The sequence below is a fragment of the Streptopelia decaocto genome (genome assembly GCF_964273445.1).
Source record: "Streptopelia decaocto genome assembly, chromosome: Z".
In the NCBI taxonomy this organism is placed as follows: Eukaryota; Metazoa; Chordata; class Aves; order Columbiformes; family Columbidae; genus Streptopelia; species Streptopelia decaocto.
In genome coordinates, this window is record NC_138657.1 from 79,145,275 (window position 1) to 79,167,788 (window position 22,514).

The 22,514-nt window shown below is 42.8% G+C and overlaps 1 protein-coding gene across 6 annotated transcripts in view; it reads right to left on the bottom strand.

Moving 5' to 3' along the window:
• ST8SIA5 (ST8 alpha-N-acetyl-neuraminide alpha-2,8-sialyltransferase 5) overlaps positions 1-22,514 on the bottom strand; it is a 92,567-nt gene that overhangs the window by 16,190 nt on the left and 53,863 nt on the right. For all 6 annotated transcript variants that reach the window (XR_014186314.1, XM_082075771.1, XM_082075773.1 and 3 more), the window contains 3 exons: positions 9,256-9,348; positions 6,766-6,852; positions 3,524-3,668 (listed from right to left, as the gene is read on the bottom strand). Coding sequence is in view for 5 of the 6 variants with exons in the window: in XM_082075771.1 (XP_081931897.1) it covers positions 3,524-3,668; positions 6,766-6,852; positions 9,256-9,348 (325 nt within the window). In the remaining variant the exon portion in view is untranslated. The remainder of the gene's footprint in view (positions 1-3,523; positions 3,669-6,765; positions 6,853-9,255; positions 9,349-22,514) is intronic.

Sequence of the window (22,514 nt, forward strand, 5' to 3'; positions counted from 1 at the left end):
TTACAAGGCGAGTTGTTAGTAGATCAAGAGAGGTTCTCCTTCCCCTCTACTCCGCCCTGGTGAGACCCCATCTGGAATATTGTGTCCAGTTCTGGGCCCCTCAGTTCCAGCAGGACAGGGAACTGCTGGAGCGGTTCCAGCGTAGGGCAACGAAGATGATTAAGGGATTTCCCTTATGAAGAAAGACTGAGGGAGCTGGGGCTCTTTAGTTTGGAGAAGAGGAGACTGAGGGGGTGACCTTATTAATGTTTATAAATATATAAAGGGTGAATGCCATGAGGATGGAGCCAGGCTCTTCTCGGTGGCAAACAATGACAGGACAAGGGGTAATGGGATCAAGCTGGAACACAAGAGGTTCCACTTAAATTTGAGAAAAAACTCCTTCTCAGTGAGGGTGGCAGAGCCTGGGTTGTGGAGTTTCCTTCTCTGGAGACATTCAAAACCCGCCTGGACATGTTCCTGTGCAACCTCACCCAGGCGTTCCTGCTCCAGCAGGGGAATTGGACTAGATAATCTTTTGAGGTCCCTTCCAATCCCAAACATACTGTGATACTTTTTCCCTTTTTTTTCCTTTGTACAGCTGCATCTTACTGAAGATGCACTAATCATAAGAACTTGACACACGTTCTGGCCCTCAGTATTCCCATGGCATATATAAACGCATAGGATTGTTTTCCGTGGAATTTGAGAGGTTATGGACAACTAACTCAGAGAGAGAAAAGCATTACCCTCTTTTTCTCCGGACTTAATAATGGAAGAAATCATTTTAGAAACTTGCTTTCCTTTCTGATTGCCACGTGAGGGCATGAACTGTGAAATTAGCATCTTCCAGGCACTGTCTTTTGAGCTGCTCACTCCTCAGGCTCTGATATCCTGCTTTTGAGATGTCTGAACACAGTTCCAGAGCAGCTACTAGAGCCCAGGAACTCTCTCTGAATCATAAAGCATGTTACACCTATTTATCAGAACCTAGCCCAAATGTTGGTGCTTGCTACTACTAATTGTACTCAAGTAGTTGTGATTATTAATTAGCACTTGTACTGCTAGAATGCTTGGTCAGGCACCTTTCTGGATGTGTGTAGGGTGCATCTTTCTGTGATCTTTGGCCAAAATTCTGTCTTCATATGCAGACAAGCAGCTGCTGCCAAAGCCAGAGAGCGAAAATCACGTCTCTGAGAACAGAACTGGGCTGTGAGGGTGAGAGGGTTGTGATGCAGAACTGAGCCGCACTACACCTTATGAATATGTAGAGATGTGCTTATATAAGCATGAGAGTGCTCATTTCAGTACATACATATTTTATCGAGAACTTCATACCGCGAATTACAGAGAGATGCGATTAGTGGCCTGACATTTCTAGGTGATTATTCCCAGGATCTTTCCATGGCATTCATAAGCCATGAGGCAAAAAAGGAAGCAATTACACCTGTTTGAGAAAAGCAGCAGCTAAGAAAGAAGTAATACAGAGTTGTCTGTGTTTTATCCAGCAATTTCCTAACAAAAAACACCTCAGCACTCCCTTTCAGGGAGATCAGAAGCCAGCTCTCTGTGCTCAGCACAAGGCTCTTGCTCTTACTGTCTTGCTCCCATGCTCTGAGCCCAATATCTCCTACACATGGATGCTGCAGCCTTGCTTCTGGAAAGATGGTGATATTGGCCACATAAGGGTTGCCCAGTGAATCCCAACGGCACTTTGGAGGGGGACAGAGCCTGAAAAACATCCTCAGAGCACACCTGGTTAAACAGAATAACACCAATAGGACACTGCTAGCAAAATTCAATTCATTGATGAATTTCAACAAGGGAAAGTGTAGGGTCCCGCACCTGGGGAGGAACAACCCCAGGCACCAGAACAGGTTGGGGTTGAGCTGCTGGAAAGCGGCTCTGCAGAGAAGAACCTGGGAGTGGACAGCAGGGTGACCATGAGCCAGCAATGTGCCCTTGTGGCCAAGAAGGCCAATGGTCCCTGGGGTGCATTAGGAAAAGTGTGACCAGCAGGTGGAGGGAGGTTGTTCCTCTCCCTCTGCTCTGCCCTGGTGAGGCCACATCTGCAGTTCTGTGTCCAGTTCTGGGCTCCCCACTTCAAGGAGAACAAGGAATTACTGGAGAGAGTCCAGCGGAGGAACACAAAGATGCTGAGGGGTCTGGACCATCTTTCTGATGAGGAGAGACTGAGAGAGCTGGGGCTGTTCAGCCTGGACAAGAGAAGCTGAGAGGGATCTTATCAATGTGATAAATATCTCCAGGGTGGGTGTCAAGAAGATGGACTAAACTCTGTTCAGTGGTGCCCAACAACAGGATGAGGGGGAACGGGCACAGACTGAAGCACAAGAGGTTCCATCTGAATATGAGGAGAAACTTCTTTCCTTTGAGGTGCCAGAGCCTGGCCCAGGCTGCCCAGAGAGGTTGTGGAGTCTCCTTCTCTGAGACATTCAAACCCACGTGGACACGATCCTGTGTGACCTGCTCTGGTGACCCTGCTTGAGCTGGTGGGTTGGACTGGATGATCTCCAGAGGTCCTTTCAACTCCAAACAGTCTGGGATTCTGTGAGAAGCATATGTGCCTAGTCTCCCATGCACTTATCTCTGCAATCAGGAAGGTTTTTCAGGATAATACTCCTGGATTTAGATGTACCCATTCTTCGCACATCTCCAGATGTCCAAGTGACTTCCCAGGTCTGAGCCTTTTCCCTGCTCTGCCCCCGTTCCTCCTGTGCACATTTAGATAACAGCACCACCCTACCTCTTAGCAGTGTTCCAAAAGCAAACGAACTAAAAGTGGTTAGACCCTGAAGGATTACATTAATGACACAAATCTAAGTACTTCACTCGAATAAGTTTCTGACTTTCTGAAAGGGATAAATTTTAGTTATCCTGCCCAAATATGCCCTTTAAAATTCACGGGGTGTGCCCCATGATAAATCAGTACTCAGATAAGCTCACTTCTGCACATTAGTCAATATGTGCAAAGGGAATTGCCCACTGGTTATAACTTTAAATGACCCTTAGGTCAAGGATTATCTGCTGAAAGGGTTTGGAATTATCATTATAATTAATATATTTCAAAAATGTGCAGCCTGCTCGCAGATAAGCTGCAAACAGAAACAAGTATAAAAATAGTCATTGCAAATATGAATTATAAAATTATCATGCCCCTAAAGAAGGAGACCTACCACAAATGTTGAATTTATTGTGTGTCAGTGGTCAACTTTTAAAAAGTTCTGATCAGTTAGTACTTCTTTTATTCAAAATTCTAGTTATTTCTTTGGCCACTTGGCTGCTAGGTCAGTAATGTTCTGCAGGAAGATATATATATATATATATATATATTGCATACTAGAGCAGATGGCCACTAGAAAATAGGATAATCAGTTAAAATATCTTATCAAAAAATCAACATTTTCAAAGTACAAGCAACGAAGTTTGTAGAAATGTCAAACAGCCAACGTTAAATGCTTGGTTTTACAATAGTATCTAATGCAGCAAGTAGAATGAGGTTGATTCTGCAAATGGGCAGAGGCACCTTTGGAAACATTTTGAAGATTTCTTGGTTGATATGGAAGATTCCGCTAGTATCCACTTCATACTTCAGTTTAGTTCCCAAGGGCGTGTTTTTCTGGGTGGTGAAGAGAAAGGCAGGGGCATTGCAACACCTCGACAAAGTAGACCTGTAAAATGAAAAAGAGAGAAATGAGATTGAGGAGCTGACAGTATGTTTTAGGATATGCAATCACTATTACTCCTAACAAGGCATTTTTCAGCAGAAAGAAACTTTTATTAGCTTTAGGAGGGGTAAAACGGTGGTTTGCTGGATTTTTCTTTAGAAAATTTCAGGTTCGGTGACATTTTCCTCAACTGAGGAACTTATGGTAAAAATAAAATAAAATAAAATAAAATAAAATAAAATAAAATAAAATAAAATAAAATAAAATAAAATAAAATAAAATAAAATAAAATAAAATAAAATAAAATAAAATAAAATAAAATAAAATAAAATAAAATAAATAGATCCCTGTACCCATGTCTTCCAGGCTGCAGGAAATATATGTGTAAATTCTGGCCTGCTCCAGCCTGAGGAGCTTCTGCCCCCAATATCCTGGGGAAACCAACCTGATGAATCTGTCCCTCTCTGCTTTTGATGTCTTCCATTTTTTGTAAATTATTTACTCATTGCTTGGCAGGAAATGAAGGGGTTAAAGTATTCACCTGGGGTGTGGAAGATGCTGCCCCACTTACCAGACTATTGTGGAGCACAGTACAGTTTGATTGCAAAAAAAACCAACCAACCAAACAAAACCTTTTAAAGGTCTTTAGTTTTGCCTTTGACTTTGCACATGTGCATCAGGAAGATGATGTGGTCCCAACAGATGGGTGCCAGGCAGACTGGTCATGGCTACAACCCCAAAATCTCAAGAAAAATAGCCAAGAATTTATTTGTGGTTGTGGCAAAATGGCAGGTATTCCATGTAAACACAAACTCTTTTGAAATCTCAAAAGTGGGATTCTTGGCATGAGAGAAAACGCATTCAGCTCTGACATGAAATTTAAATAGGAAAATATTCATCCATTTATTAGCTCCTACCTTTCCCTGAATGCTTTGTCCTTTTACTTCAGCTTGCTCTTACTCCAGAGCCAGTTTCTTTCTCAGATAATTCATCTTATACTTTTAATGAAAAATACATGTCATGGCAAATGCACAAACATGAAGACAAAGCCAAATGGCTCTCAAATAACCTAGATTAAATACCTTGCCCCTGGGGTATGTGGCCTCATTATGAGTTGGAAGAATAAGCCAGTCTTCTCTATGCGCTTCTTTACAAGCACCAGAAAGCAAATACAGAATTAAGCAAATATTTCAGTGATGTCCAGTTACTGTTATATACTTGACCCATGCAGAATAACACAAGATCATGATCCGACCAAGGCACTTGAGCCTAAGTCAATGGATGATTTCTAATAAAAAATCATTAAATAATCACGAGTAGGTAGTGGGATTTGATTGAGATACGGAAAAACCCTCTTCATTAGTTCTGCATTAAGGGAAGCAAAGAGTTGTTTTTCATCTAATGTCCAACTGTTTTTCCAGAGGCAGGTTCCTTAATATTAACATCCTGTATCTGATGGAGAAAGATGGACCAGGTAATTGTTTTCCTCCATCTCCAGATACAATACCTAGTGTGCCTTTTGTGCCTCCTCCCTCCCTGCTGTTTACGCAGCTGTCGTTCAACTTTTGCTGGATTCTCCCCAACTCACCCGATGGCCCAGAACTGGCAAAGCTTAAAATCCCACAACTCACTGTTGTTGAACCACCTCATTTTAACCTCACGCTACTCTATGTCCAAACTCAGAGACTTTGCTCGGCTTTTATGGGACCACAGCCTCCCCACACAATCACACACTGAAACCTGTGTCCTATAAGACAAAAACTGAAACAACAGATTTTGAATTTTTAATTTTTTTTTTTTTTGCTTTTTTTCATTACTAGGATGATTATTGTTCCTGGAACCATCTAACAAAAGTCAGATTACATCTAGGTGCCGGTTGGAGCTTTTTAAGCGGTGATATTTCAGTCAGGTGGGTACAGCCAGCGATGTGGTTTAGTGCTAGATTTAGGTTATGGTTGGACTCAATGATCTTAACAACCTCTTCCAACCAAAATGATTCTATGATTAGTTCTCTTACTCCAAGTAGTCTTTAAGATAGTAGACTCTAATCCTTAATGGCTCTTGTCTTCAAAACAGGCGCTGATAATTGCCCATCAAGTAATTTCCAGGAAAAAAAAATAGAACAAAAAAGCCCTAAAAAACTTCTGTGTGCAGCTCACATTGGAAAAAACTGCTATGAGCCTGGGACTAACAGTTATTTTTAAAGATGTTAATGGCTTAACTCAGCACATGCATTCTCACATTTTCTCATTAACTCGTGACGGCCATTTGCTGGAATCATGTAAGGGAATTTGGGAGAAAGATGTGGGGTCTTATTCTAAACAACAACTCCAAACCATGTGACTTATGGACTTAACCAGTCTCTATTCCGCTTACTCTGAAATACTGTGTTTTCCATAGACCTACACAAATATGGCCCTCGAGTATACCAATATACAACACTCATATATTCTTTTGGCTTCATTCTGCTATTGCCTTTGCAAGATGAGTTTCAAAAGTTGTATCTTGAGAGGGCCATGGACGACCTTCAGAGAAGGGGAAGTCACACAAAGAAAGACGGAGTAGTACAGACACAAATTGCAGACGTCTCCAAAGACCAGAGAAAATATATAGATAAGGAGGGAGTGATAGCTGAGGAGCCATTAAAAAAAAAGAGGAATTGATAAATAAGATAGCAACTAATAACACCACAGGAAAAATGCAGTTTCAGTGTTTTATAGGCCAAATTTGCAGTGTCACCTGTGGTGTTAACATTTTATACCACCAGAGACTTAGGTTGATGTATTAGATGTAACCGTTAAATCTTGGGTTTATTTATACATCTGACTGAATCATACCTGGAAACGTCTTTCCCACACCAAATTCCCTGCCCTTCCTGGAAGACTGCCCCACATGCCAGAAAAGCTCTCTTTCCCTCTTGATGTTGACTTTTGTAAAGCAGAAATAAAGTCCATATTTCTTCAAAAGGATGGTATTCCAACAGTAACAGTGTTATAATGCTTACTCTTGCTATCCATTTGAAGGTCTGATCTCTCTACAGGAAGCTAAACTCAAGCTAAAGTAAATCTCACTCGGTCTCATCCATGTGGACCGTTCTTACTTGAATAAATTAGCTTCTGTGACATTCATCTCCCATTTGCACATCTGTAGGTTCTTCCACCTCTCAAACAATTCTGTTTGTTTCACCCTAAAAGATAAAAAAAGAAAGAAAATAAAAATTAACTTTATTAAGAAGACTTAGTTTCCTAAATCAGCTGCAGGCAGGGCACCATGCAGCAGGGTTTTCACAAGGCAAACCAGTCTATCCATTATTATTTTTACTTCTTTTTGTCTTCAGACATAGCAACTCTTAAGCTATGTATACCCAGGTACCAATGGAGATCTTCAGCTGTTTGGGACTGATTTCTATTCCCTGATAGACATTCTCCATTTATTCAGGATAAAAATGCAATATCGAGCAAGAACAATCTGCTGTACCAAAGTCTGTCCACAGTCTGCTGGGAAACTAATGAGCGTCTGGCAACTACAGCGGCTCTGGGGGAGAAATTTGCACCTAGCAGAAGGATCCAGCAGAGGGGTTATTGGAAAAAAGGATATTTCTGTTAATTTGACCAACTACCATTATATTTTGGGGAGGTTATTTTAATCTGTGAGATCCTACAGAACAGCACTGTCTGTAAATCCGTTTTATAAACTGCAACAGCGTATGTGTATGGATAAGCATCTGTGATGGTAAAAGGACATGAAATGCTCTTTACATAAGGATCTCTCCTTCCCTCTCTGTTAATAAATCTACTTTTAGTTATATCAAAAAATGACACTCTAACTTCCACTAGGCTGACACAGGATGACACATTTTTGGTGATATCATCAATGCCAAACACTTCTAACTTAGAGTTCATAAATATTCTTCTGTATTTGGACAACAGAGATCATGAAGTCCTTGCGACAACCTTCAGCTAGGGACCAATGTCATAATCTGCTTAGGAAATGTTGAAGTCTGAGATTTTTTTCAAGGTTGATGGGTCTTAATGAGTTCTTTCCAGGCTTGAGGGCTTTGAATGTTTGAATAAAGCAAAGATTTTTAAGATAATTACATATTTAAAGTGAGTAGAATTTAGGATTTCCCAGGCTGTGGAAGTTACAGGAAGGAATTAGGTCACATTGTACTCTATGTAGCCCACCAGAGCACATTAGCTTGGAAATATTCCATTACTATAAGGGCTGAATTAGGAAATGTAGCATGTTAGGAGCAAGCACATCAGGAAATAATGAAAGAGCTTAATGAAAAACAGCATCTATTGTAAAAATAAGGCTAACTTTATCCAGCTAAGCAGGAGTCCACTACCTTCTACGTACCACTGGATAAGATGGTAAGAAATAAGTAACTCTCTGTACCATCTGACAAGTGTGCAGAAAAGCAATTTGAAACTTCCCATCTTCAGCAGAACATCGGCAGAAGTGTCGCGTTCTCACCCCTTCTATTTATTTTTCAGCACTGCGAGTCAGCAAGCAGAGTGAAGTTGTTACTCGTGTATCCTTCATGCAGTACCAAATACAGGAGACAAGGACATAACCCACACTTTTCTGTGTACGAACCAAGCAGTGGAGACATGCTCAAAATTGTATTTGTTCTAGGCTTGGTTGCTTAACGGTGTGCACTTGTACAGCTGCACTTTCGTTTGAGATTGCCAGTGCACTTTACAGACCTTAATAAGCCTTGTGGATTGTCAGTAAGATTACTAAACCACAGGTTTTAGCTATGGCAAGGGATTAGGCACAATCTAAGCACCTAAATTCAGTGCAATGCTGAAAACACAAAAGGGTAACACAAGAAATCCTGCTTTGCTCTGTCCTTTGAGTTCACCTCACCTTTTTGCCTGATTCCATCTCATAGATACATCTCATTCAAGTCACTATTTTACTTAGGTACATACAGGACCACAAAAGAGAATCTATTGTTTCTCAGAATCACATTTTCCTGCTTTTCACTGAGTGTTATCAACTTGTGAAAGTCATGTCTAATTGAGGAGGTCTAAAGTACCAATGGGCTCAGAAAAGATCTAAACAAACTAACAGAGGGGTCTATAGTCCACTCTGGTTACTGTAGTCTAGTGACCATCCATCACTGATCAAGTGCCCACACCGGTATTTGTTATTAGGAAGGAATAAGCTTTTTCCTTCATTTCTTACCTTTCACTACTGGCCACTGTCAATGACAGAGCCTTAAGATAGACGGACACTTGCTATGAGTCAGTCTGGTTGTTATTACTCTTCAGTTACCCTGAGGAGAGGACTTGGAATATAATACTACAAATAATATTACAAACAATATTACAAACACTGCATTTAATTCCAAACACTGACCAAAATGCCTCCATCTATATGAAAAGCCCCCAGTTTTTTCAAATGGACCTCAGATGAAATTCAAATGTCACTACATGAGCATAAAAAAGAACCTCAAGAATCCCTGATGAGATCCCTACTGATGGGATCTCTTGAGCCTTGCATCTTTGGCAAGCTTATTGTGGGTTATAATTTTTATCCTGCCTGAAAAGTAATCTTTTATTAAACATTCATTCATACTTACATGGATAAAACCTTCACAGCAATGATGTCCTGCCGCAGTTCCAGGCATTTGGTAGAGTTGTATTCCAAAGGCCCTTCGTAAAATTCAAAATACCTGAAAAAGAACAAGAAAAAATATGATAAATAAGCTTTAGACTAGAATGCTTGTCTTACACATCAACAGAAATTTGCTTAAATTGTCATTTATGATTTCTGCCTAACTTAAGGCTACACTTAGTCTGGCCCATAGGCAGGTTATAACTTCATGGGAAAACACAGATGTGGTTGTTGATTGTAGAACTGCCACCTATGTCCAGTTTTTCCTTTCCTACAAGAGTTCATCTACCTTGTAGGCATGAACAAGGACCAGGTCCCTTTACCAGCAGTCAGCAAGTGCTGAAAGTCAGGGGAAAAGCTCTGATAACTTGAGGAACGCTGTTCCCATGCTCTGGGTGCCTGAATGTGCTGCGAGTTTAAAAAGAGTCCCTTGAATTTTGCTCTGAGGTGGAAAGCAAAGTGCTGGAGGATGCATCTGGTATATCCAAATTTTACTCTCCAAAAAAAAAAGACATGTTTTTGACAACAAATGGGTTTGAATGCTCAGACACATCACAAGTGGCAGTGCTATTCTGAATTAAAATATAGACGTAAATGTTTACTTTTTCTTTCATTATATTCCTTTGCCTTAACCATCAGACTGCAGTGAAAGGGAAACAAAACACAGTAGTAGCTGCTCACATTTAGGGGCCAGAGAAAGCCCAGGTTGTCCAGGGTGTTCAATGAGACAGTATTGAAATGACAAAAAGTATTTTAGGGTTTAAACCAAGCTTTGTATTTATCATTAGAAGTCTGTATTAAAACCTAACACCTAATAACTGCTCATAACCATACAGTAGTCTTGAGCATAATGAAGAAATATCAGCAGATGACCTGGAGGAATAAGTATTATGACAACGGCTGGAGCAATTTATTTTGATGGTTCCTTTAAAATCGCAGAATGCACGAGGCTGTAACTCCAAGCTATCTTTTGAATTTTCAATATGAAAGGAAAATACAAGTTTCCTGGAAGAACTTTATTTAAACCATCATTGGAAATGCAATGTTTTGGTTTTGTGTATTTTAAAATAACATCAACATTCATGTTTGACCCGAAAGTCTGTTCAGTTCTGAATAAATAATCCTTCAGTAGGAAAGCCTTGTTAGTGTTCTTAGTAGTTCATGTTTATAGTTAACATCAAAATCTGGGGGCATCCAAAGTTTGATCTGTTCTGGAGAAGCACTAAGCGCTCAGATCTCCCAGGGACACTGTGTGAGGTGAGAGTGTCCAGAAAACATCTTCAGATGTCTTCAAAAGTCCCTCCAAAGGTCAGAAGCACCTAAAAGCCAAAAGATTCTGAATTTTGCTATTTAAGCACATACAGAGATCGATCTGATAAAGTGGGGAAGAGAGAAACCCATAGAAGGGAGAAAGGGACTATAGCATGCGACTGGAAAAAGCCCAAGAGCCTCCCAGAGCAATCTGCTACCAACTGGGAACGGTTCTATGCTGTCAAATGCTGCTTTAAGAAGTGTTTCCTTCACCTCTCCCTGAGGTTTTCACCACTTTAGCTTTGCCAAATCCCAAACCAATCATTTCTGTGATCCAGTGAGAGGCACAAACCTTGAGACTGAAAAGAAAGCCATGCCTAGAGTAACATCATAAATTCCTAATAAAGAAGTAAATTGATTACTGTCAGAAAAAAAATCAATAGCTCGGCAGTCTTTAAAAAAAATCATGTGACTATTTGGGAATGTGTTTGCACAGTCTTCAAGGCAACAAATGTATTTTCATGGGTTTTTAGAGGAAATCATGCATTTAAAGCGCTTCATAATCAGTGACAAACCTGTGAAAATACTTCCTGTAGACTGGTGACCTTTGAGGGATAAATGTTATTTAGATTTCAGAAGGGGAAGTGAAGGCAAGCACGGAGAGAACATTCTGGTGGTGAAATAGATCAACTCTGTTTTATAGATATAAACCAGAGAATCATCTCCCACCAGATGGGAGATTTAATGCAACATGAACCTTCGTCTGGTCTCTCACCCAAAGGCTTGGGCTCTCCCTTCCAACTCAACCATTTACCTGGACATTCAGCCTTTTTAAAGAGCAGCTGAAATCAATTACACCGGCACATCTCCTGTGTCCTTGGCTTGTTGAGCTGGAGCTGAGCCACTTGTGTATTTCAAAACCTCTTCCAGCTGCAACTGGATCACGAGCTCACCTGGCTGCACCAGGTCAAAGCCCTGAGTGCATGTAAATGTCCCAAATTTAACTGAATTCTCTCTCTGTGAAGACAACACCACAGGATTTATTACTGGTCACAGAATACAGGGGTGAAGGAGTCCCCTCTGGCCACCAGCCCAGTTTTTTCATCCTTCTGCAGCAGTCCTTTTTCTTTCTGTATTTTGTGCTATCCATTCTTTACTTTGCTTCTTTGAGTCAGATGAGACTGGGACTACGAATGTGTATGTTCCACACAATAGCCAGACGCAGATATACATCCCCACACAACATTCAGCATGTTACATACCACTCCTACCTCTCTGGAAGAAGGCGGATAGCAATGGTCATGAGCCTCATCCTTGACTGTCACCTAACACTGGATTTCAGTACCTTGCATGTGCCTTAAGAATGTCAAAAATCTAAATTTACAGGTATTTTTATCTTTCCTGTGCAGTTCTAGCTCTGCTGCTAAGTCAGAGAACTGAATGTCAAACAGCACGTGTTATCATGTGGGAACATCACAGCAGGGGAGAGCTGCTTTCAGCCCCTTAGCACTGGAGACAAACACATCATTTTATAGAACAGGGGTGAAAATTCCCAAGACCAAACCATTCCCCTTAATCAGTGCCCGTTTACCCAATCCACAAACGAAAAATGGAAATGACAAAGGATGCTTTACCAAAGAGGCAGAAGGGCGTGAAGGAAAGGATTAAGTAAAAAATAAACCACTTTCTGGATCAGAAAGGAAATCCATGAGGCAGTATTGTGTTTGTAGCAGAGTCATTCTGTCAGCCTACAGCTTGGAAAAGCACAGGGTTGCCCTGAAAGTCATCGACTCCCACAATCACAGAATCACAGAATGTCAGGGGTTGGAAGGGACCTGGAAAGCTCATCCAGTGCAATCCCCCCATGGAGCAGGAACACCCAGATGAGGTTACACAGGAAGGTGTCCAGGCGGGTTGGAATGTCTGCACAGAAGGAGGCTCCACAACCCCCCTGGGCAGCCTGGGCCAGGCTCTGCCACCCTCACTGAGAAGTTTCTTCTCATATTTAAGTGGAACCTCTTGTGTTCCAGTTTGAACTCATCGCCCCTTGTCCTATCATTGGTTGTCACCCAGAAGAGCCTGGCTCCATCCTCCTGACATTCACCCTCAATCTGTAACCATTAATGAGGTCACCCCTCAGTCTTCTCCAGCTCCAGAGCCCCAGCTCCCTCAGCCTTTCCTCATAAGGGAGATGCTCCACTCCCTTAAGCTCCAGTTTTTCCAGTAGAGTCACTGGGGGTGGCAAATTCACCGTCGGGCACCTTGGAGGACCTGTGACACAGGTCGGTTGACACTCTGCCAGTGGGACACCTACATGTCTCCTGCAGCAAAGGCAGGGGACACTGACAGTGGTGTCACTTCTGCACCAAGTGGGGAGAAGATGCTATTGGCCATGGGGTCAGCTCGATAAAAATGAACTCATCCTGCCTGAGTTGCTGAATAATCATCATGTGGGCTGTCATTCATAAGCCCTGAACCACATCTGAAGCAAGTAGTCAGACACTAAAGCTTCATTAGTGTAAATGCCACTGATGCACTTAGGTTGCAAGTATTAATGATGCTACAACAAACAGCATTAAGGACTTTGCAAGACAGTATCTGGTCAATAGACTAAAATAAATAAATAAACAAACAAACAAGTAAATAAATAAATTTAAAAAACTCTCTCTTTCTGCTGGGACAATCACACAATCAAGGAATAGTTTGGGTTGAAGGGACCTTCCCAGCTCCCCCAGTGCCCCCCCTGACATGAGCAGGAACATCTTCACCAGCTCACGTTGCTCAGAGCCCCGTCCAGCCTGGCCTGGGATGTCTCCAGGGATGGTTCATCCATCACCTCTCTGGACAACCTGGGCTGCTGTTTTACTACCCTCAGTGTAAAAAATTTCTTCCTCATGTCTAGCTTGCATGTTCGTGCTATTTATTTGCTTCCCAGTGATCCCCATCCTGCTACAGACACTGAGACAATTCAGCAAAGACAGCTGCTTGGAGCATCAGCCAACCTCTTCTCACAGAAGTGCACAGTGTACTTTCCCACAATGCAGCTTTCGGACAACACTGGGCTCTAGCACAAGTAACATGGGTTCTCTCTTGCCCCATGGATGTGTTTTAAACCCAGTTCCTCCACTCAGAAGGGTCTGGTCACAGAATCACAGAATCCCAGGCTGGTTGGGGTTGGAAAGGACCTCTGGAGATCATCCAGTCCAACCCACCTGCTCAAGCAGGGTCACCAGAGCAGATCACACAGGATCGTGTCCAGGCGGGTTTGAATGTCTCAGAGAAGGAGACTCCACAACCTCTCTGGGCAGCCTGGGCCAGGCTCTGGCACCTCAAAGGAAAGAAGTTTCTCCTCATATTCAGATGGAACCTCCTGTGGTTCAGTCTGTGCCCGTTGCCCCTCACCCTGTCATTGGGCACCACTGAACAGAGTCTGGTCCATCCTCTTGACACCCACCCTGGAGATATTTATCACATTGATAAGACCCCCTCTCAGCTTCTCTTCTCCAGACTGAACAGCCCTATCTCTCTCAGTCTCTCCTGATCAGAAAGATGCTCCAGACCCCTCAGCATCTTTGTGTCCCTCCTCTGAACTCCCTCCAGTAATGGTTCTGCTGAGAGTGCTTGGAGACCAGCCCCCCATGCTCTCCCCGAGGAAGCATCAGTCTCACCCACTCCCTGGGCTCCAAGTACTGATTCTGCCTATTAACTCCCACTCTGAGCCACGTAGTTCCCTGTGAACAAAGATATATTTGCCTGTCAGAAAGCTAAATTAGCACAAATGGAAACTGTCCTCCCCATCATCTTCCTCAGTCTGATATTCAGCTAAGAAGAAAGAGTGTAGGGCAGTTTATTTTGATTTATACTCTTGATTAGTGACAAGTGACACAGCTGACTACACTACTCCTTTTGCTACAGAAAAAGTGCCGTGTTTCAGCTTTAGAAGAACGACAGTTTCACCATCCCTGGAGGGTTTTAACAGATGTGGAGATAAAGTTCTTAGGGACATGGTTTAGTGACTATGGTAGCTTATGGTTGTACTCGATGACCTTGAGGGTCTCTTCCAACCAAAACGATTCAATGTTTCTCTGGTTTATATCTATAAAACAGAGTTGATCTATTTCACCACCAGAATGTTCTCTCTGTGCTTCCCTTCACTTCCCCTTCTGAAATCTAAATAACATTTATCCCTCAAAGGTCACCAGTCTACAGGAAAACCAACAGAGGAAGTCATTATTCTTTACCACAGGGAACACAATGACAACTGAATCACAACAAAGCACACAGTTGCACATGGAGTCTCATTTTTCCAGGTACCAGGCACTAAACACGTCCCACTGCTCTTTGTCCATTCAGGTCAATCGTAGCTTTCTAGTCTACATTTTTCCTGGATCACGTCCTGTACCCAGACACCACACAAGCTACAAGTGCTCAGAGATGACTCTTGGGGTTTTTTTATGCCTCTCGGTACTGAATGCCCAGAAATGAGATGCTATTCACTCTGTAATTTTCCATTTTTGATTAATTGAGACTTTCTTCTTTTCTAACCTTCATGTCTCCCATCGCAACCTCACTTCCAGCCGAGCAGCTTGCTGAGCTCGCTAGTGGGAGACAGTTTAGGTTTCCTAGTACCCCATCTAACTCTTATGTCTTTGATCATCCGCAGCTGGGCTGCTCCTGCTTTGATCAAAAGTCGGCTTTTCTTGATCATGCTACGTGAACTAAAAAGCCTGAGACTTCAATCCTGCCTTCAAGTGACACTTGGTTTGAGGCACTGGTTTGTCTGATATGCTGAACAAAGGTTTTAAAATATAATAGCGTGTAACTGTCAGGCGTCTTTTTAAACAAGGCCATTTTCTCCTGCATAAAAATGCCTTCTCGTTTGCTCGCTCCTGCATTGCCGGTTCTGCACTGTTTGCAGTGAGGCTGCAGCGCCTGTGCTGCAGGAGAGCAGGGTACTGTGAGAAGGATTCCACCTACCCTGCAGGAAAAACAAAGATCTTTCAAAAAATATACATCATCCAGTGACTAAGAAATGAGAATAAATGAACCAAGCCCTGCAGGCTCCCACTAAGCACTTATTAAAAGAACTGTTCAATTAGCGGTGCCTGCACTCCTCAGTATGGGCAGATCCATGGCCAGGCTCGGGTCTAAATTCACCTTCACCACTCTGAGCCTTGCATGGGTTCCAGAGCACACTATCCAAAGCACACGGGAACTCAAGATCATCTGGCAGGGCCAGCATGGGATCTTCAGACCCTTGTAGCAAAAATACTGCTGAGGTGGAGCGTATCATGGCTATAGGGGCTCTGGAAAACTCATCTAGATGTAGAGGCTGATTGACAGGCAAGTCCATGGCAGGCAAGGACAGAAACCCTGGGCTCTGCTCTCATAGACACTGCCTAGACTACACAATTGCCACCACAAACAAAAACAGCATCTGAAGTTGACAGAAATCATAATGACTTTCCATACTACACCTTGCGAAACACCTGTGGACATACTGGTGTTGGAATCACAGAATCATTTTGGTTGGAAGAGACTTCCAAGATTGAGTCCAACCATTAACCCAACACTGTCACCACTAACCCATGTCCCTAAGAACCTCATCTACACATCTTTAAAACCCCTCCAGGGATGGTGACTCCACCACTGCCCTGGGCAGCCTGTTCCAATGCCCCACAGCCCTTTCCAGCAAGAAATTGTTCCCAATATCCAATTTAAATATCCCCTGGTGCAACTTGAGACCATTTAATTTAAATGATCTCCCCCTGCTCTAAAACTTGGCAAGTGAAGCAGAAATGTTTGATGCCTTTAGATTAATTCACACTTCACTAGGGCTGTGGAACAAAAAAAGTCACATTGCTGTATGTGTTGTTTCTGCTGTTTGGGAGCCTGTGCTGACTTGTCCACACCAGGATGAAGCTTGAAAGACTGAACTGAGAGAGAAGACGCTGTAGGCACAAAGGAGGAGTCTGGATAAGCAATAGGCTTCTCTTATACAGGTTAATGAAACTACTTCACTATCTCCTCCTTGGGACAACAAATATTAAAAAAGATGGTTCGTGTTCCTCCTGGCTACCACCTGCTGATGCCAATGTGACTGGCAATAACTGGTTCACAGAATCACAGAATCACAGAATATTAGGGATTGGAAGGGACCTGGAAAGCTCATCCAGTGCAATCCCCCCATGGAGCAGGAACACCCAGATGAGGTTACACAGGAAGGTGTCCAGGCGGGTTGGAATGTCTGCACAGAAGGAGACTCCACAACCTCCCTGGGCAGCCTGGGCCAGGCTCTGCCACCCTCACCAGGAACAAGTTTCTTCTCAAATTTAAGTGGAGCCTTTTGTGTTCCAGTTTGTACCCATTGCCCCTTGTCCTATCACTGGTTGTCACCAAGAAGAGCCTGGCTCCATCCTCCTGACACTCACCCTTTATATATCTGTAAACATGAATGAGTCACCCCTCAGTGTCCTCTTGTCCAGCTCCAGAGCCCCAGCTCCCTCAGCCTTTCCTCACACGGGAGATGCTCCATTCCCTTCAGCATCTTGGTGGCTGCGCTGGACTCTCTCCAGCAGTTCCCTGTCCTGCTGGAACTGAGGGGCCACAACTGGACACAAGATTCCAGGTGTGGTCTCCCCAGGGCAGAGCAGAGGGGCAGGAGAACCTCTCTGACCTACTGACCACCCCCTTCTAACCCACCCCAGGTACCATTGGCTTCCTGGCCACAAGGGCCCAGTGCTGGCTCATGGTCACCCTGCTGTCCCCAGGACCCCCAGGTCCCTTTCCCCTAAGCTGCTGTCTAATAGGTCATTCCCCAACAGGTCATTCAAATCCTTTAGAATCTTAATCTCTAATGTTACTAGATGTTGTAGATGGCTAACTGATTATGAACTTCCAGCATGTGGCTCTAGTTAGGAAAAAATGTGTCATTATAATTACAGAATGTCCTGTGTTGGAAAGGACCCACAAGGATCAAGTCCAACTCCTGTCCTTGCATATGACAACCCCAAAATTCACACCAAGTGTCTGACGGAGTTGTCTAATTATTTCTTGAATAGTGTCAGGCTTGGGGCCGCGACACCTCCATGGGGAGCCTGTGTCATGTAAAAAAAAAATAAAATATAAGCAAGAGAAGATGATCATACATCTTCATACACACTATGTGGTAATAGCTCTTCTGAGTTACTCCATCCAGTTTTGATATTTCTGGTCTGAAGAAAGAGTTACGAAATGACCTGCAGAAATTATCTGGTTCCAAAAAGTATGATCTTGAGGGTCACTTCCAACCAGAATGATTCTATGATTCTAAAAGAGCAGAGGAGATAGGGACACTCGCACACTTACTGGTATCACGGAGACATGGTGAGATGTCTCGTGACTGAAGTCTTGAAAGAGAAGGATACAGACCCTTTAGGAAAGACAGTCAGGGGAGAAGAGGGGTGGTGTCACCCCCTATGTCAGTGACCAGCTGGAGTGAATCAAGCTGCACCTGGGGATGGATGAGGAGCCAACCAACAGCTTAAGGGTCAGGACTAAAGGGAGAGTTGGGCCGGTGATATTGGGGGGGGGTCAGCTGCAGGCAACCCGACCAGGAAGATCAAACAGATGAGGCCTTCCATAAACAGATAGGAGCAGCCTCACGTCCACAAGCCTGGGACTTCATGGGGTAGTTTGACCACCCCAGTATCTGTTGGAGGGACAACACGTCAGGGCAGAAACTATCCAGGAGGTTCCTGGAATGTATTGATGATAATTTCCTTCTTCAAGTAACAGAGGAGCCAACACTGGACCTTGTTCTCACCAACAAGGAGGGGCTGGCGGGGAATGCAAAGCTCAAGGGCAGTCTTGGCTGTAGGGACCATGAAATGGTGGAGTTCAATATCCTTAGGGCAGTGACGAGGACGCACAGCAAGCTCACTATCCTGGACTTGAGGAGAGCAGACTTTGGCCTCTTCAGGGATCTGCTTGGTCAAGCACCGTGGGACAAAGCCCTGGAGGGAAGAGGAGCCCAAGAGAGCTGGTTAATATTCAAGGATCATTTCCTCCAAGCTCAGAAGTGATGCATCCCGACTTAGAGGGTGTCAGGTGGAAACACCAGGAGGACTGCATGGATGAACAAGGAGGTTCTGGGCAAATTCAAACTCAAAAAGGAAGCCTACAGAGAGTAGAAGCAAGGACTGGGAGCCTGGGAGGAATCCAGAGAAACTGAACATCCAGGAATAAGGTTAGGAAAGCTAAAGCCCTGATAGAGTTAAATCTGGACGGGGACACCAAGGGCAACAAGACAAGCTTCTGTAAGTAGGTTGGCGATGAAAGGAAGACTAGGGAAAATTCAGACCCTCTCTAGAAGCAAACAAAAGACCTGGTTGCCCAGGGCATGGAGAAGGTTGAAGTATTTCATGACCTTTTTCCCTCAGTCTTCACCGGCAAGTGCTCTGTCCTCACTACCCAAGCTGTAGAAGGCAAAGGCAGAGACTGGGAGAATGAAGAACCACCCACTGTAGAAGAAGAGCATGTTTGAGACCGTTGTGAACCTGCTGATCACCCACCTAGGATATCTTGAAATGTTTGGCTAGATTTGTCTCCTTACAGTGTCACAAGTTTTTCTGGGTTTTGATAACAGATTGCATCAGAAATGTCCATCCGCCAAGACAAGGGTAGTTTCCCAAGATTCCATGCCTGTCTTTCAAACTAAAGATTTTTGCTTAAACAAACAAACAAACAAACAAACCAAACCAAACCAAACCAAACCAAACAAACAAAAAAAACCCCACCAGAAGTGCTTCCATGAACCATCCCTAAATCCATAAATTTGATCTTCCACAGAAGAGGACTGGCTTTTACATTTCTGCCCTTTAAAAGCAATTCATTGGTAGCTCTACGTCCCTCCCAAGTAACCTCAGAAAAGTGCATACATCCATCATATCTCAGAGACGCCCCTTTTCCCGATTCCTTGTTTGATCCAGTGCCGTGACATCCCAGACAGTTAACACATCTGTACATTTAAGATGATAGCTGTGATACTCTCAGGATATGTTTTTCATTCACGACTATGAAAGTTCCTGGCAAACCGGCTCTGGCTGCTCACTACCGTTCTGATTTTGATCTCATCTTCATGTCTCAGCACATGGACAACTTGGGATTGCTTGGCTCTGCTGCCCACATCAGCAGCATGAATTGACCAAAAATCCACTCCAGCTAACACCACATTGTTCCCTTCTCATGTCTTCACTTCTTTGGGACCTAAGTCTCTCCAAAATTTTGGTCTGATATACTACCCAACACAGCTCTACTGCAACAGCTGTGGGTGCAGCAGCAGGAGCTAAAGCAGAAACAGCCCTACAATGTGTCACCCTCAGAACGATTTACTGGAGAGTACAGTCAATCGCATTGGGTGTTTTGTGAGGATGGACCCGACATGTTACAACTGCACAAAAATTCATTACTGAAAACAGTTTAACAAGTTATCAGGTTTTAATAACCTTTTTATAAATGCTTTATATTCCTTCTACCCGCTGTATGGACTGGAAGAGTTTCATTCACGGAGTGTTCGTGGTTGCAAGATACAGTGATTTCTAATTGGGTCCATCTTTTTGAAACACCCTGTAGTTTGCAGGAGACTCTGGTATTTCTTTTCTTTCATAGTCATTGTAATAAAACAACATCGGCTCCTGAGAAGCAGCAGTGGGTTGTGCTGCAGGGAGTCCTATTTAATCAATGTCATTTCAGGAGTCTTGCAATTTTTAATAAACTGCTTTTTGGCTATTTTAGTCAAGCCCATTCCCATCACTCTGACTGAACTGAGCTGCTGATGTTGTTATCCACATGGCCACCTAGGAGGCATAACAAAAAAACACATGACAACCCTTGCACATCAAAAACATCTCAAAAAACACATTTTAGTTTATTATTACAAGCAATGGCTTTTTTTTTTTATTTCTTGTGGCTCTCAAGATTTTATTATCTTTGTATGAAGAGCTCAGCACTATGACTTCAGGAACATCTCAAGCCCTTATATTTGTTCTTGTGAAATGTGTATTTGATGAATCTGATTGACTACACTTTCTATTTTGTAGCCACTGAGGACAAAGCTCCAGATTGGTCATATGGGAGAATTCAGTGTGCAAACTAACAGGCCCAAAAGTATAAAGCTCCCATCTCCATGCATCTGTCAAAAGCTTCTGCGGTCTTACCACCTAAGCCCTACATTGAACCCTCTCTTCAGCTCAGGTAGACTGAAGGTGGCAGAGAACACTATAACCCAACCGATACGGTACATAGATCATCACATCATTAAGGCAGCTCCTTGACAATGAAAAATACTCTAAGCATGAAGATTCATAATCCCAGTGAGCTGCAAAACAGGAAAACAGAGGATTCAGGGCTCTAGTAAGTAGTTTCACATAACCAGCATCAGATAGAATCTTTTACCTGATTCCCCACAAGGATATTGTAAGCACAAGGCAAAAATCAAAAGGTAGAAATCTGAGCAAGGGTTGATACATAAGAAACAAAAACAAGCCAGTATTTGACGAATGGTTCACATCATTTCTTAGTGAGGGTTTCAAAGAGCCCGCAGCCCATCTAGTCCTCCTTTAGTTGAAAGCAGACATCCCTATGGCTTTGGTGTGTTGTGCAATGTTTAACCTTTACCCATTTCAGGTTCTCACAACTTCTTTGCTACCTAGAAGACCTTCAGCAATGCAATAATGCATTGAAACTAAGCTTTTGGTGCCCAAAAAGCCCCAGCAAATAGAGATCTCTTTCGAGTATCTACCCACAGCAATATCAGATACCACAAATACAATCCACACTCTCGGTTGCACCACATACTGAGCTAAGCTCATAATATCAGCTTTGGTCTCCATGGACTGGTTCTAGACCGTCTGAAGAAGTGTCTTGTGTGCTGGGATGAAAACCCTCACTGACTCTGGCACGGTAGAGCTGTCTGGAATCAGAATGTTGTCATCACTTAAAATAATGAATCCTGTCTGCAATTGCTAACCTAACGATATATAAATCCTGTCAGTTTTAGGTCAGTCTGCTCATGTAACAAAGAGTGGCTTCCAAAACACCTAATCATGAACTACAGACACTACTGACCTTGAAGCTTTAGACATTTTGAAGCCTGCATGATTAGTTGGGTCTTGCTTTAACAAGACTGTTGGATAAAGTGTTCTTTAGCTGAGCACTGCTCATTATACATTAAAAAGATTATGTAATGCAATCTGCAAATGTCTAACCAATTGGCTCTTTAGGGTGTGAGCATAGTGATAAGATTTTGTATATATAATGCCTTTTATTATTCTTTCTGATATGCTGGCTTTATTCCAGCATTCAGACCTGCACAAATCTGTAATAAACAATATCTCGCCTCTGTGTGCTAAATTTGGCTCGTTTGTATGCACACCAGGCAAAGAACCCTTTCTTTGGGACAATAAGAATAGGGCTCATTTTCTGAAACTGTGTAATGAACTCCCCTGGACAGTGGAAAAACATTCCAATTGCAAGCCACACTTTAACTTTGTTCGTTAGTTAAAGTCTGAATCAGCTTCTACTGAAATCAGATAACATGACATACTTCATTTCTGTCCCACTTGATCATTTTTATGCAATGTTTAATCTTCTGTCTTCATTGGTTCTGATATGGCTACTTCTCTTGTGAAGTCTGTCTCGCAGTTCTAATGCACTTGTTCTCTCAATGTGTGTTTTCTTTGAAAGTCCATCATTTTCAGCTAATAAATCACTCCTACAGAATGAGTTGTCAGTGCCTCTACACCATGCATTCACTTACATGACTAAAAGATGAAGAGTAGTTACAGAATATACATGGGTTTATACCACATATGTATGAATAAACATGTATCGATAGACATATAAACATATGACTGCTATAAGCTAATGAAAAACATATTAATATCTATTTCAATTCATATCTTTAAACACCAAACCTTTCACAAGGAGCTGATA